The sequence below is a fragment of the Panthera onca genome, chromosome A1, assembly GCF_046562875.1.
Source record: "Panthera onca isolate mPanOnc1 chromosome A1, mPanOnc1 haplotype 2, whole genome shotgun sequence".
NCBI lineage: Eukaryota > Metazoa > Chordata > Mammalia > Carnivora > Felidae > Panthera > Panthera onca.
In genome coordinates this window covers 160,813,530-160,829,314 of record NC_138339.1, presented here as the reverse complement: position 1 = coordinate 160,829,314, position 15,785 = coordinate 160,813,530, and the positions used below count along the sequence as shown (strand labels likewise).

The 15,785-nt window shown below is 51.7% G+C and overlaps 1 protein-coding gene across 2 annotated transcripts in view; it reads left to right on the top strand.

Annotated features, from left to right (window-relative positions):
• Positions 1-15,785, top strand: part of COL4A2 (collagen type IV alpha 2 chain) — a 174,379-nt gene that overhangs the window by 108,250 nt on the left and 50,344 nt on the right. For both annotated transcript variants that reach the window (XM_078453055.2, XM_078453054.2), the window contains exons 9-18: positions 279-314; positions 422-484; positions 1,995-2,030; positions 4,356-4,397; positions 6,088-6,186; positions 8,059-8,094; positions 8,636-8,686; positions 9,596-9,640; positions 12,760-12,813; positions 13,681-13,747. In XM_078453055.2, the coding sequence (XP_078309181.1) occupies positions 279-314; positions 422-484; positions 1,995-2,030; positions 4,356-4,397; positions 6,088-6,186; positions 8,059-8,094; positions 8,636-8,686; positions 9,596-9,640; positions 12,760-12,813; positions 13,681-13,747 (529 nt within the window). The remainder of the gene's footprint in view (positions 1-278; positions 315-421; positions 485-1,994; positions 2,031-4,355; positions 4,398-6,087; positions 6,187-8,058; positions 8,095-8,635; positions 8,687-9,595; positions 9,641-12,759; positions 12,814-13,680; positions 13,748-15,785) is intronic.

Here is a 15,785-nt window from a genome sequence, read left to right as displayed (position 1 = left end):
TGGGGCGCCTAGGTGGCTCAGTCGGTTAAGCGTCCGACTTCAGCTCAGGTCATGATCTCACGGGCCGTGAGTTCGAGCCCCGCGTCGGGCTCTGTGCTGACTGCTAAGAGCCTGGAGCCTGTTTCAGATTCTGTGTCTCCCTCTCTCTCTGACCCTCCCCCGTTCATGCTCTGTCTGTCTCTGTCTCAAAAATAAATAAATGTTAAAAAAAAAAAAATTTAAATAAATAAATAAATAAATAAAAACCAGAACTGTTAAAATTATTTTCTCTCAACTAGGGTGAACCTGGGGAGCCTGGATTGGTCGGTTTCCAGGTAAGGTCTATTTTCATTAGAGAATGTTCCAAGCAGAATGTCAAGAACTCAGGACTGCATATACCGGTGTCCCTCTCCTAACAGCCTTCCTTTTTGCCTGTATGCAGGGGCCTCCTGGCCGCCACGGGCCTATGGGACAGATGGGTCCGGTTGGAGCTCCAGGAAGACCAGTAAGTAGCAGGTGCCCGGCTCATTCTCAGGGGGCCATCAGGGTGTTCCCCCAGACACACGGCTTCTTCAGTTGTTGATGCATGTGGAAACGTCACGATACATCTCGGATGCTTGTGGTCACGATGGAGACTGTCGAGACTCTCTCGCATGCGTTTTGCTGCTGTTAAGATTGAAGAATGAGGACTTGAAATTTGTGGGCACTAGATCACCACCAAGCATGTCCAGTGTGGAGATGGTGCTGGCTGGGCCCCCTTCCAGTCGAGACGAGCTCTCTCGGCCCCACACCCAGCCAGCTGATGGCGGGGGGGCAGGGGAGGGGCGGTCACCCCTGGGCCAAGCACATCAAAGTCCGACAGGTGGATAAGAAGAAATGGTCTCTGCCTGGGCGTGGCCATCGTGACAGCTGTGCCACACCTGGGAGTGGCCATCATTGCCAGTGAGATGTTACACATCAGTTAGCAAAATGGCCCCAGTGGCCGCCTGAAGGGGTTCCCAGCCCGTGCAACTCAACAGACAGAGTGGCACCTGCACAACACGGGGGTGAGGGAAGGCTTGCTGCAGGGAGGGAGAGGACGAGAAAACAGAGGTGCTGGTGCCCATGAAGCCCCCCAGACCACTTCCCCCACCGCCCACCGGCCCGACACTAAACCACCCCCACTGGGTGTCTGCCCCTCGTTCCCTGGAAGTTTAGCATCAAGACAAATGGGCCTTGAACAACACTGGGGGAGGTCCGGGCCAGGTGAGAGAGACCTTGTCGCAGAAAACCGGAGAAGCGAGGATCTCGAGATGCTAGGTTCTTTGCTCCCCCGCCGCATACAGCTGTCGGCCCGCCCACGGTACACACGCCACACGGGCAGGGGTTGGTCTTTAAATACACAGGTCGGGGAAATCTGAAGCAGGGGCCTGTCCCCGCCGTGTCCTGAGCTGATCTGACAGCTTCAGGTTCTTCTACGGGCCATTAGAATCGCCCACGCTTCCTTGTGCTTAAACGCTAACCGCCCATCTTGTGCGTGTTTAACACCTCATCCTAAGTGTGGCGTTGACGCTGAACACTTTGCAGAAAGACCGTGGTGTTTGCAGATGGACTTTCAACCCTGCAGTTTGGACCCGCAGGTTAATTCTGCTCATGAACATTTGCTGACCCCTCCAGCAAAACATGCTAGGAGGAGGTCACGGGAGGCAGTGTCCGCGGTGACAGGGCCTGGGACCTTGCGGGGGGTGAGAGCAGGCAGGAGTTAGGACCCGGGTGAAGTCAAAAGTCTGAACTCAGAAGAGCAAACCCAGAACAGCTGTAGGTGGACAGCTGGCAAATTCTGAGAGGCAGGCCCGCCCCCGGTCCTCTGCCCTCCAGCCCGTCCTCCCCACTGAGGCAGGTAGATCAGAAACCTCTCTACATACTACACGGTGTTCTAAATATACACAGAATGGCTTTCCCAGAGCTTCCCAGCAGAAGTTATCTGGGTCCTGGGATAAAGAAAACAGTTTACAGATTTCTTTGTATTTGTGCAGGGCCCGCCTGGACCCCCTGGACCTAAAGGACAGCCGGTAAGTCGGTGACGGGGGAGGGGTGGCTTACACACTTGTGTGCCCCTTTCCTGACCATAGGGCTACTTGGTTGACAACGACATATCGTTTATTTTGTGATGAAAATGATTCTGTAGGTTTTTAAGACCAAAAAAATCACATCCCACTGCCGTCATGTGGAAATCACACTGATGAATGTTTGATTAGCAATGTAGACGCAAGACCAGCTCGTGTGTATCCAAATGTGTCAGTGCACCAGAGGGGACAAAATGTGGCTGTATTTGTGCGGGGTGGGGAGCCAGTGGCATTCCTGCCCAGATGTAACTAAGCTCTTTGTGCCGGAGGGTGACACCAGCCCCCAGGGAGCTAGTCTGTGATTTTCAAGTCAGGCTTGAGCCCAAGGCCATACTGTTCCCACCCAAGAAAGATGATTAAGTTGGATGAAGTACAAGAAAGGAGGTGGCTTGTCAGAACCTGTAGACGGAACTAGGGTTCAGTGTCAACAGGGAAAGTTGGATAAACGTCTAAGACCAAGAGCAGGCAGGTGGGGAAGGGGATGGGTGGCCAGAAATGCTGGGCTGCAGCTGCCAGTGTGCAAGGACCATCCCGTGGCCTGCGCGTGGCCGGGGACATCCCCCAGCCTGCATGTTCCCATGTCTGCTCTACGGAAACCTCATCTCTTTGGCCTCCGGGGGACCTCGGCGTCCACCGTCCCCCTCCTCTGCTCCCATCACCTCTGACCTGGCTTCCGGCTGGGGCTGGAGCTCATTAAGGCTGCTGCCCCCACCGCTGGGCTCCCCACTGTCTCGCGGCCACGAGCAGGGTGGGAACGGCCCCGAGCCAAGAGAAGCGGATGTGGGACGGGGCCGCCCAGCCCCAGGGTCGCCTCAGATCCCCGCTTGGCTGCAGCACAAACAGCCCTCGCCGTCCACCAGGTCACTTCCTGGGGACTTGGGCGGCCGGCTCGCGAGGCAGAGGGACAGCGGGGGCCCCCGGCAAAGCGCATTCTGATCTGGCCCGGCTGCCTTGCTGTGCTTTGATTTCAGCTCCCAGCCAGGTGGGAAAGGAGCAAAATAGCAAAAATTAATTAGGGGCTTTGTTTGTGTTTTTTGGAGAATATCTGGGCATCGGAGGGGGAGCGGGGTACTGCAGAGAGAAGGAGCAGATACGGCCCCACGCCATCCTTTGTCTTGGTGGGAATGTGGGGGCCCTGGGGAGGAAGCCGAGTTGTTTGCACGCCAAAGAAAAGAGCGCTATTTCTAGAACATGTGTAAGCGTGTAGCACAGCTGGTCCTGGACTTGGGGGTCAAGTCAGTTCTCGAACACATGTCCCCCCCACTTGTGAATCTATTAAGTACGTGACAAGTCGGGGGCCCCAGCCAGAGAATCCCCAGCCCCTAAAGTCATGAAAAGGGTCAGATGTGTTTGTGGAATCAGGATTATCTTACCAAAATGACAAAAGGCTGAGGCGGAAGGGAGACTGAATCCTGATCCTGAGATCTGGGATCCAGGGGGGCGGGGAGTGGCTGTTTCCTGGGTCTGAGGAGACGCTGAGACCCTCATCCGTGGAGACGACAGGTGCGCTACCGAGTCCGAGAGACTCGGGATCAGGTCTGGGCTCTGCTGCGCGCCAGCAGGGAGGCCACGGCCAGACGTCTGCGGTATCTTCATTCATCGCACGCTGCACAGGGTTAAATGCCGCAGAGCCCTGGCTCACACAGCAGGTGCAGAATTAATGACACAGCCAACTTCGGGAGCCTCGGGATGGTTGAACAACAGAATATGTTTCAAAAAGCAAGCTAAAACATTCCCAGCGGTGACAGAGTCCAGAAAAACCGCCATTAATCCGCTATTTTCAGGGTTTCGCTTAGAGTATAAAGTACGGATTTTCCCTAAAAGCACACCTGTATTCAAGAATAGCACAGCATTTTCCCAAAGCCCATTGTTTTCATCACACTCACGATATACCATGAGGTGCCGCTTTCCGTAACTTCTACGTGACCCCAGCCTGCTCCCGTTCATATTATGTGATCTCTGGGCTCACACTTTTATTACGTACTTTATATGTGAAACTCGCAAAAGAAAAGACATTAATTTTCTTTTGTGTCAAATAGCTTTGGGGAGGGGACGCCAGAATATTATGTAAAGATAATTGTTTGGTATTTTGCAAATAGATAGAGCTTACATCTCTTCTTCTAAATATGTATATATATATATATGTATATATATATATATATATATATATATATATATATATAAACACACACACACACACACACACATATATATATATTTCTCTGTGGTTAATGACTTTTAAAAACTCAGAAAAACCATTTCTCTTTTCAGGGCAACAGAGGACTTGGTTTTTATGGACAGAAGGGAGAGAAGGTAAGGAAACATAATAGATTAAAGCAGAGGCCTGCTTAGCAATTAGGAAATAAATCATTTTGATGACTGCTTTCCATGCAGTCGTCTTCTGACCACTTGCATAGGAAATGATCACTGTAAAATACCGGGCTATGGGAAACGCTCCAGTTACGGTGATGGGTCACTGAGACAGTGAAAGCCAACAGTCTAGGTTAGCCCCAGACAGACCTGTGACACAGACGTGAGTGACTTCAGCCGTCTGCAGCACCCACAAAGGAAAAATATTGCCCGAGGTGTCTCCCAATGTGCGGACCCCCAAGGTAACTGAGCAGAGACTGAATGGAGAACCACGAGCCAACGTGGAGCCCACTCAGGGACCGGGCTCACAGGCGAGCAGGAACCACGTGGGCGTCTGTAATCCCTGCACCACCAACACGCAAAGACCAAGGGCCTTCGAGAGCATCACTTGAGGCCACTCACGTGAGACGCCCAATGTGGCAGGTGGCTCACACAAGCAGAGGCTCACCAACACGTAACAGGTCGCACTCACCACAAAACCCACTGGCTACCGTGAACTTTGTGCCGTGGCCTCATTGTTGATGAATTTCCATTTTGTTTTTCCACTGGGCTGTTTGATCACACAGTACACTGAGTGGAGTCCGGTACTGCTCAGGTCCGAAGAGAAAGACTTTTTCTTTGTGCTAATACCGTAGAAAAAATTTACAAAGGAAAACGTTGAAAAATCCGAACACATAAAAAGTTACACACCTATACAATGAAATATGACAAAATAGTGAACTAACATAAAAAGAAGAAAAATCTGGGAAGAAATCACTGGGCAGAAGGAAGAGTCATCACTTTAGACAGGATGGAAAAGAAGTGAATGTGTATCGTCTCCAAAGAGTTGAGTTGAATGTTAATAGAGTATCGAGGCCCCATAGGTAAAGGAAGACGAACCAAGACCTCCAGGCAATTCTCAGATACAATGTTAGCAGACTCTCAGAATACTACATTGTGTCACTTTGCTCCTGTTCACATTATATGACATCTGGGCTCAAATTTGTATTCCATAGTCTGCATGTGGAAATGCCAAAGAAAAGACAATAGGTTTCTTTTTGTGTCAGTTTCTGGTAGATGAAGCCCCTTCTTATGCAAGAATCCTTGTCTAATTGTTGCAGATTGATTCCTTCTGGGATCTGTGCACCAAGTGAGAAGTGTTTCTTGCTAATGACAAAAGTGCAAATAAAGCTTGAGATATTTTATCTGTTGAAGATGCTACTTTTTATTCTATAAGAACACCCTTAACGGGCATAGCAGTGGCGAGACTGGAGTAGTCTTTCCTTTCTCGGGCATATCTTACACCTGGGTCCCAATCTTGGAACACAATAGAGGGAAACATTGATGTGGAGACATTCAGCCCTAGTACAGGAATTCATCATAAGGAGATAACTCCACAGAAGCAAATGTAACCCACACTTATGAACAACCTCAACACTGTTTATGAATAAATTGCAAATGATGATGAATGCAAGGAGGACACAAATAATTGTACGTTATGATTTTATTTTATACTATGATTATAACATTACAAAACTGGTGTAATTTTTGTAATATACAAAAGTAGGAATAGCAGTTTGTAGTGGTGCTTTTGTTCACACCTGATGGTGTCTTTGCAATTTAAAGCTGACTACTTTTGCTAAACCATTCCCAGGGTGACATGGGACAGCCGGGACCCAATGGGATTCCATCAGACATCCACCATGCCATCATCGGGCCCATGAAGGAGATGTTCCACCCAGATCAGTATAAGGTAAAGAGGCTTGAGCAAAGTTGACTGTGTTTCCAGTTGAACTAAAAGAAAGGAACTTTCTTTGATCTTTTTAACACAATCACGAAGTGGTAAAGTCTTAGTACCCAGCTGGCTCATCATACATGAAGACACCGCCCATAATCACACAGGTGTGCTAGTCCATCATCTTAAAAAAAAAACTGTGACAAATTTGTGACAACAGCAGAATTCACGAACAGTCTCCAATCTGTCCTGAGTATGCACATCTCCTGTGCAGGCACAGGTTAATGGTCCAAGCATAATTCAGAGCCAGGATGGGAACTATCTGAGCAAAGTGTTGTGTTCCGCAAAAGAAACCTACTTTTTGTCTTTGCTGACAATGGAGCATCACTGTGGACGTTCTCCCATCAGTCAGTTTTCTGATTTTTATAATTTCCATTAACATTTTCTTTGATTAAAAGTGTACTCTTGGCATCTAAATAAAAATTCAGGGGCGCCTGGGTGGGTCAGTCGGTGAAGCACCCGACTCTTGGTTTCGGCTCAGGTCACCATCTCACGGTTCGTGAGTTCGAGCCCCGAGTCGGGCTCCATGCTGACAGTGTGGAGCCTGCTTGGGATTCTATGTCTCCCTCTCTTTCTGCCCCTCCCCCCCAAAAAAAATAAATAAACTTTTTTTTTTAATTAACACCCCACTCTACCACTCACTCACTCAGACAGGCCAGTGAACCTTCCCCAGTGCCCGGGCTCCCTTGTGCCAAAGGAAGGTGGTCAATAAACTCAACCTCATAATGCTGCTGAGTGGAGACCACTCCATCAGGGCAAAGTCCCCAATTTGAGGTCACAGACAGTGCCTGGGACCAAAGTGAAAACCCCAAACATGGGATCTAATTCCAACTCTCAAGTATCTGTCCAGATGGGGATTGGGTGCTCAGCTGTGGCTGGGGGAAGGCAGGCCTCTGGGAGGGAGTCGCTCTGGGCAGCTGTGCCTGACTTAACAGCCACGTGACCATTGACAGAAGGGGCTTGGGCGGTGGCTGATGTCAGGCAGAACGCCAAGGAAAGCGTGTCAGGAGCCATCTGAGCTTAGAGCAGGATGTCCCTGGACATCCAGGCAGAAAGGGGACCCCAGGCGGGACTCCGGCTCCTGCTGGTGCCCTCGCCATCAGCCAGGTAGGGCCTCTGTCCAGTTTCAGGACAGGAGCCAAGCGGGGAGTGAGGCCAGAGGACGTGCGATCCCTGCCGAGGTGCTCAAGCTTCTGCAGCAGATTTCCTTCAGCTTCTGCAACAAGATGGATGGGGGACAGGGGCCCGGCCAGCCTGCAGGAGGCCGCTGAGAGTGACAGCAATCCTGGGTGCCGTCTCAGCAGCAATGAGGGAAAGAACCCAGTGGTCACTGCATTTCTTCCCCCGTTTTAGACCAAGAAGAGTGGGAAAAAGCAATCATATAAAATTGAGCCTGCTTCCTAAATAAAGCCTGTTTAGCTTGGGGTTTTAATATGCTCCAAACGTGTCTTTTCCCCCGAGAGGACCTTCCTAAGGCTCTTTTATTCAAACGAACGCCATCGCTGGGGGCCTCTCACGGGCACATCCTCTGCCACTGCACGTCACCATGGGCCTGTGCTGTGGGCGAGGAGGGGGCCGTGCAGAGAGCGGACGGGCAGCCTCCCCATTCCACCAGACGTAGCATGGGATTTAACTGATATTGGGAAAGACCAGAAGAAGTCATACTTCTTTTCTCTTGAACTTTGAAGCTGCAAAACGTGGGAGTTGTTTATTATGAGTCACTCGTAGTCACTGTTTGCCGTTGCATTAACTACTTTTTGGATGGTGAAGCCCATCCATCCTTTCTGCTCTTGAATTAATGCTCTTTCTGACACTTCACTGTCTTCACAGGGCGAAAAGGGGAGTGAGGGGGAGCCAGGAAGAAAGGTAAGTCGAGCAGCGGCCGGGTTTCCTCTCGCTGGCAGGGTCCCCCAGCACCCCCGGCCCCCACTCCCGGTGACCACGCACAGGGCTCTAGCAGCATCCACCTGTGACACCAGGTGGTGCTTTGACGCTTCTTTTCAGAAAACAATTTTAGAATGTCTCCCCTTTTGCATAATATACACCAGCTAACCAACATCTTCTGGGGTTTGTGACCTGAACGTCGGCGCTTTAAGAGAGCAGGTGCACAGGCGGAGGGACGGCGGGCTTGGCAGTGGCTTCAGTTCTGGGGCCAGCACATCGTTGCTATGCTGTCTTCCGTCCTCGTCATGCCTGCCCTGTATTCCCAGCCCTCCTGGGCGTCACCTGCTACGTGACAATGCCAGTGGTGTCCTGGAGCGATGCTAGTTCAGGCCACCTGGGGGACTCTATGTGACCCTGAATCGTGCTGGGCTGGACTGGGGACCCCAGGAGTCCCAGGGGGCTAGAACACCCGAGGGGGTAAAGTGCACGGGCCAGCTGCCTCACATCTTATCTCTCCTCCTAGGGCATCGCCTTGAAGGGAGAAGAAGGAGTCATGGGCTTCTCGGGCACACGGGTAAGCGATGCATCCCGTAAGTGCGGTTTGCTGGGTTTGCGTGTTAAGTAGACTGGATTCCTCCGAGCAGACTTGAGGTTCCCTGCGAAGTCGAGCTAGAGGCACAGAGAGGTCCCACATACCCTCTCCCCTCACCCACGCACAGCCTCCCCGCTCCCAGCGTCCCTGCCAGAGTGGCCCGCTGACCGCGGCGGGCGAGCCCACAGTGATGGACACGCCCTCCCCCCCAGTAATCATGATGTTGGAGACTCCACTGAAGGAGGGCGGGGGCAGAACACAGAGACATCTCTGCCAATGCCGGTGAGGCTGCCTTAACCCACGGTAACGGAAGTGTAGACTGTCCCCAACACGGGAAGTTGATTCTTGTTTCCCTGAGAGTCTAGGACGGTGGGTGGGGTGCTGGGGGTCACGGGAGTGTCCCCCCCATGGAGATTCCCTGTGGTTCCCATGCCCAAGGGCAGACCTCCATCCTTAGAGCGTGGCCTCAGATGACGCCTGCCACTTCGGTCCTCCCTCCATCGGCCGGAGCTCGGTCACCTGCCACACCTCACTGCAAGTGCACTGGGAAATGTGGCCAGAACAAAGGCAGAGTGGCCTTGTGGTGGCTCTCTGGTAGCCACCGCCACTAAAAGGACGCGTGTTAGAATCTTGGAAAATAAGAGACCCCTGAGGAAGTTGGAGTGCAGGTCTTTTAACACCTCCACCGGATGAACCATACCATCTTTCTAGACTTCTCCGTATTTCTTTGGGCAGTAGATGTGATGACCCACCTCCTTCAGAAAATAATTTTGATACTTTCATAGTAAAGCATTTCATGTTAGCCCGTGTCAGGGGCGGTAATAGAGCCCTCCGGGAAATGTTGCTGTCCATTCTGAGATGTTTTTGCTTCCGTTTTCTGTCCCAACCCAGGGTTCTCCTGGCCTCGATGGCGAGAAAGGTTCACCAGGACAAAAGGTAAGTTTGACGCGCCTGTTTATTTCACCACCGTGCTTTGCAGATGATTCCACATTAGCACGGACACGTCCACAGAGCTTTGGTAGCAACCTGCACAGCATTGCGGGAAAAGGACGCACCGTGTGCCTAACGACCCCTCACCGTGGTTCCCAGCTGCTTGCTGTTTGCAGCCGTCACACGGTCGACAGTATGGGACACACCTCTTGGCACCCGTAGGCCAGGATTTCCATCATTCAGTCCTAGGAAGTGCATAGACAGGCTTTTTAGAAATCAGTTCAGCCTCTGAATCATGACTCCATTGAATCCTGCCAGGGCTCCACCGCCGTGTGGACAACAAGGACGTGGGGCTCATCAGTCTCCACGGGGAGCTCCCCGGGGACTTCAGATGGACGTGGCCTCCGGGTCCGGCTTCCAGCCGGCACTAGCCCTAGACCCAGGCTCTGCTGACACTCTAACCCGCTCGCAGCGGGACCAGCGTCGACTCCTTCCTGCAACCTTGGCTTGTCTCACTCCTCCCGTTCCTGTCCTTTCATCCCAAAGTCAGGCTGAGAAGCTGACACCAGGGTTTCCCTAATTGCATCCACGTTCTCATGACATTCGTAACTGATGCAGGCACCCCCAAAGGTGGTGTTCCTGGAGGACGGCTGTCCAGGCGTACCCCAACCGAAGGCCAAAAGGCCAAATTCCAGTGGAAGGATTTCATTAATCAAGCAAAGAGACAGAGAACTAAGGCAACGTCTACAAGGGACCCGTCTCCACTGCCTGTGGAACCGAAGTTCTGTCGTTCAAACTTTCATCGCTTGCCAGTGACAGGGAAATTATAATTACGGGTTTCTTCTACACCCGGCACTCAGGAGTTACAGATTTTTTTTTAATGCAGTTGGATACAGCTGCCCCCTGGAACTCGCTGTTTATGTGAGACAAGACGCCCAGTTAGACACTGACCACCTGGGGCCTCTAACTGCTGTGGCCAGATGTTAGAACGGAAGGCCCTCATCTTCCAGGGGAAGACGGGGACACTTCCGGCCAAGTGGGACGTCTCTGTGGGGAGACAGTTTACTCAACCATACAAATAGGAAATGCCCAGGACATGTACAGATGGCAGAGTCCCTGCTTGTTAGGCCGCACGGCACCTCAGACGTGACCACTGAACCTCATCTTACTTGACAAGCTGCCATTACTCCTAGCGACCTGTTCAGTTACTGATCTAGTCCCCAGATAATTCCTCCTTGACCGCACAGCCCTTGCCCCCCCCCCCCCACCGCCACCCCTGTTGTTATGTCTGCACAGAAACACAAAGACAACCCGTTAGGTGGTTGTGTTGACTCCTGGTGTGCCAGACAATCAGGGTTCCAGCTGCCTGTGATCTCACGTGCACCTAAGTACAATCTCCCCCTTTTACTCTGCTGAGTCCTACATAATACTGAGCCCACCCCCATCCCCAGTCAATTACCTGCTGCTGAGAACTCACAGGGAAACTTCTAGATCATTGTTTTGGCTTTTTGGGGTTCCAGCAGCCAACAGGGAGACCTGTGGATCGATAGAGCCAATAGTGAGAGACATCCTGAGCACTCTTCCATTTTGCCCCTTCCCCTGTTGGTTTTCCGAAACCCCCGGCTCATTCCAAACGTTTGCTCAGACGTGTTTCGGAAACGTTGGTGCTGCTGTGGCTTATGCAGCACAGGTGGTGAGCACGTTGTACAGAGGGGGTGTGGGGGGGTACTACCCACTACTGCCCAGTGATGGCGTCGCCCAGCCAGACGGCACTCAGGCACGTAGCACGAATGCACGTCTGGCCGCATCCAGCGCGGCATCTGGGCTGAGTTGTTAGGTTGGCACGCAGGCCGCTGAGGACTGAGCACCTAGCTGCTCCCGTCATCGGTGCTCTCTTTCAGGACTCTGTGCCTGTCTCGAGAGATGGCCTCCAAGTAGGAGATTGGTGGGACCTCAGAGAAGTTTCCCTTCACTTCTGAATCGTCAGCTCCACCTAGTGTGAAAGGAAGTCCGTCGACATGAAAGGCCTGCGCGGAAAGCACAAAACCAACCCCGTCATTGCTCACACTAAGCAACAGGACTTTCAGCATGTGTGCTCCCGCATTCCAGAACATCCTGTGAAATAACCAGGCTGCATTTTTTATACCACTGGCGCGTGGTATTCTCAACTTGGGGCCTCACTGTACCTATTCTTTGGCAAGAGGGAATGAACTTCTAGGTTTCTTAAAAAGCTTTACATATATATCCAGCTATGATGTGACTCACGAGGGTGAACGTTTTCTTTCAATAAATATTCAAGCAGATTAGAAAGCAGCACTGAGCACTTTCTAAATGAAGAGAAAAATTCTAAATTAGGGGGCATTAATGCTCCTATTTGGTGCTCGTAAAAATTTTTCAAAATCCCGCTTGGGGGAAGGTTTTAATAGATGGATCAATCATAAAATCACTGAAGGGGGGCAACCCGGCCCCAAGCCTCCTGAAGTGACGCAGTAGGAAGGACACGACACGCCTTGTGACTAATTCTCGCTCGGAAGGTGCACCTGAGCCCAGGGAGGGAAGCCCGTAGCGAGAACAGCTGCTGGAGAGGACGTCTGCGGGCAGAGGTGCACACTTTCCACCACTGCGAGGAAGAGTGGACCACCAGTGACCCGGTTTCTTCAACAGCAACAATAACAGAAGTTATGGAAAAAGTAGAAAGGAGGAGGCAACTCTTAAGAATTGTGAGGCCGGGGTGCCTGGGTGGCTCAGCCAGCTGAGCGTCCGACTTCGGCTCAGGTGGCGATCTCACGGCTCGTGGGCTCGAGCCCCGCGTCGGGCTCTGTGCTGACAGCTCGGAGCCTGGAGCCTGCTTCAGATCCCATGTCTCCCTCTGTCTCTGCTCCTCCTCTGCTTGCTCTCTGCCTCAAAAACATAAACGCTAAAAAAAATTTTAATTAAACAAAATAATTATGAGGCTTATCAGCCGCAGGTCACGTTTGGACTTTGAGACCACAATCAGGGAACATTGGGCACAGAGTGGGTAGTAGGTAATTTTCATGGGTTGTCAGCCGTAATAATGGTATCGTGGTCACTTCTTTAAATTCTGTGTTAGCGGTAAAACTAAGCCCCGAACATCTTTCCTGCAGGGAAGCAAAGGACTGGATGGTTATCAAGGCCCAGATGGACCCCCGGGACTCAAGGTGAGCTCAGTTTTCCTGTGGCTGGAGGTGTGGTCTCCTGCCATCCACCCCATTGGAGGAGGTGTCCTCTGCCCTGTTTAACACTAGCTAAGCAAGCACACAACACCCTGCACTGGACAGATGATACAGACACAGACTTATTGGTCCCGTGTCTGGACCTCACAGTGCTGCACACCACACAAGGCACATGGAGGGCACACTCGGGATCTGCACCCGGGAGCAGAGGGGACTAGCGGGGCTGTGGGGAGAGGCTTTATAGTAACAAGAGGGTGGGGTATCCCCTGTCCCCAGGGGGGAGTATGATTGGCTTGCTCGAAGAATGGGCTGGCAGGGAGGTGAGGACCAGTAGGTTGAGGACCAGGTGGGGTGCAGGTGGTCGGGTGATGGGGCTCCAGCCAGGCGGGGAGACTTTCCTGCTGGTGGGGAGCGTATCTGGTGAGGACAGGGGCACTCCGCGGTCAGGCCTTCGGGGGCCCCGGGAGGCTCGAGGACACCAAGGCAGCACTTGGAAGTTTCGGTGTCACAATCCAGATCAGGGTACAGTTGCATCGTTCCCAGCTTGGGTGTGGCTACAGCCTGGTATCCGATGGGTGGCTGGGGTACCGTGACCAACAGGGGAACAGTCTGCCCTGCAGAAAGTCGTCCCCTGCCCGCTTCTGGTGTTTGACAAGGACTTCAAAGTGAGGTTGGTGCCCTGCCCACACCGCTGCCTCTTGGTGTGTCCGGCTGGTGGCTGGGATGCCCGGGCATCACCACAGCACAGGGCAGACGGTCCACATCCAGCTTTACTCCCTGGTACTAAGCGTAGTTTCCCAAACTCCAAAAGGCGGGCCTCACGTTCTTCCATTCTCCTCTTTCTTCCTCCAGGGAGAAGTGGGTGACCGCGGCCCCCCAGGTGCCCCTGCGTACTCGCCTCATCCCTCCCTGGCCAAAGGTTTGTGTGTGATTTCTCCTGCGTGTCTACATCGTACAGGATCCTCTTCTGTCTCGGACACAGAGTCATAAACTGGCAAGAGAGGCTTTCTGAGTAAAACAAAGCAAAGCAAAACAAAAGATGTTTAGAACATAACCTTTGGAGAATATCAGTCCCATGTACAACTTAGCTGAAATGCTTAAATGTGGTGTCACAGAGAGGCGCTCGTTTCACCTGTGCCTAAGAGAGCGCCCTCTGCTGGGCGAGCCCTGCACTTCCGCATACGTCGTGCAGATTCTGGTTTCGCCACCTGTAAAGTCACTGGAGAAATCCAGTCCTTGGGCACATCTGGCCTTCCTGACGGCGGGAGTCCCAGCCGCCTTTGCTGGTTTCTGCCGCACGTGCACCAAGATGTTTACGGCCCCTGCTGGCCAGTCTGAAGCCGGAAACTGGCCATAATCCATAATCTGTACACAGCCACCTCCTTTCAACCTTCGAGGAATCCCCAGGTATTTGTGCATGATGGACTGCCCAGGAGAGGCTCCCGGTGCCCCAGTTGACCCCTGAGTGTACATGAAAGGTTTTGCATGTGTCACAGCTAATGCCCTTCTCGTGATTTCACTCAGCCTCCCAGATTGGCAGGATCGTACCAAAATACGATTTTAATTCTGTGAGAAGAGCAGTGGGCTCAGAACCTTTTTGAATGTGAGTCCTTCTAGGTTCAAAAAAAAAAACCTGTTTTCAGTGCCCCCTCTAAGTAATCATATGTATATTTACTTATGGGTGATTCACCTATGTTGTGCAAAGCTCCAGGGATTTTGGCTGCTATGGTTCACTACTGTATCCCCAATTTCTAGAACAGGACCAGGCAGAGAGTAGGTTACCTGAACGGCTGAACAGTGTATGTACTAAATAATGCACATCAGGAAAGAGTTTTACTTTTTTTTTTTTTTTAATTAGAATAGGGTACATCATCTTTTTATTATGAAAGTACCCTTGCTCTTTTTTTTTTTTTTAACATTTATTTATTTTTGAGAGTGAGAGAGGCAGAGCATGAGCAGGGAGGGGCAGAGAGAGAGAGGGAGACACAGAATCCGAAGCAGGCTCCAGGCTCCAAGCTGTCAGCACAGGGTCCAACGCGGGACTTGAACTCACGGAGTGTGAGATCATGACCTGAGCTGAAGTCGGACACTTAACCGACTGAGCCACCCAGGCGCCCCAAGAGTTTTACTTTAAAAGAGTTTTTTTTAACTAAAGATGGTCTAATGTTTTCTTCCTGCACCCAGTATATGTCCGCGGGTCAAGGACTCACTCTCCTGCTTGGTGCGAACCATCTGTCAGTTTAAGAACAGCCTTTGCATGTGCTTATCCGCTGTTGGTGAGAACTTAGACTAGCACAGGGCTAAGGACATCCCGGCAGAGCCCCCGAGGGAGTTCTCTGCAGGGTGGCATTCAAAGGACACCACTGGCCTCCCTCCGCAAGAACAGCTGTGTTTTGTGCATTCTTGCGAATTAACACATACCGGTAAATGGGTATATTTGGAATCCCTACTCAACACCTCAGATCACCCTCCCTGCGCGGCTGGTACTCATGGAGTCCATGGGGTGTCCATGGACTGCGACATGCCTGCCAGGCCAGAAACCCCAGGAAGAGGAACATGAGGTTGATGTACTGTCAGTGGTTTTGGGGAAATGGAAATACTATCCTTGAGGCTTTGGGAACATAATTTTTTAAATTAACGTTGGCGATTTTTCAAAAACGTTCACTGCCCAAGAGCCCAGCGTTGATCTAGCTTCCCCTGTCCACCACCCTGTATTTCTAAAACCACACTGGGAAGGCGATGGTTTTAAATTGGTGAGCTGGGGGGCGCCTGGGTGGCTCAGTCGGTTAAGTTTCTGACTTCGGCTCAGGTCATGATCTCGCGGTTCGTGAGTTCAAGCCTCATGTCAGGCTCTGTGCCGACAGCTCAGAGCCAGGAGCCTGCTTCCGATTCTGTGTCTCCCTCTGTCTCTGCCCCTCCCCCATTCATGCTCTGTCTCTCAATAATAAATAAACGTT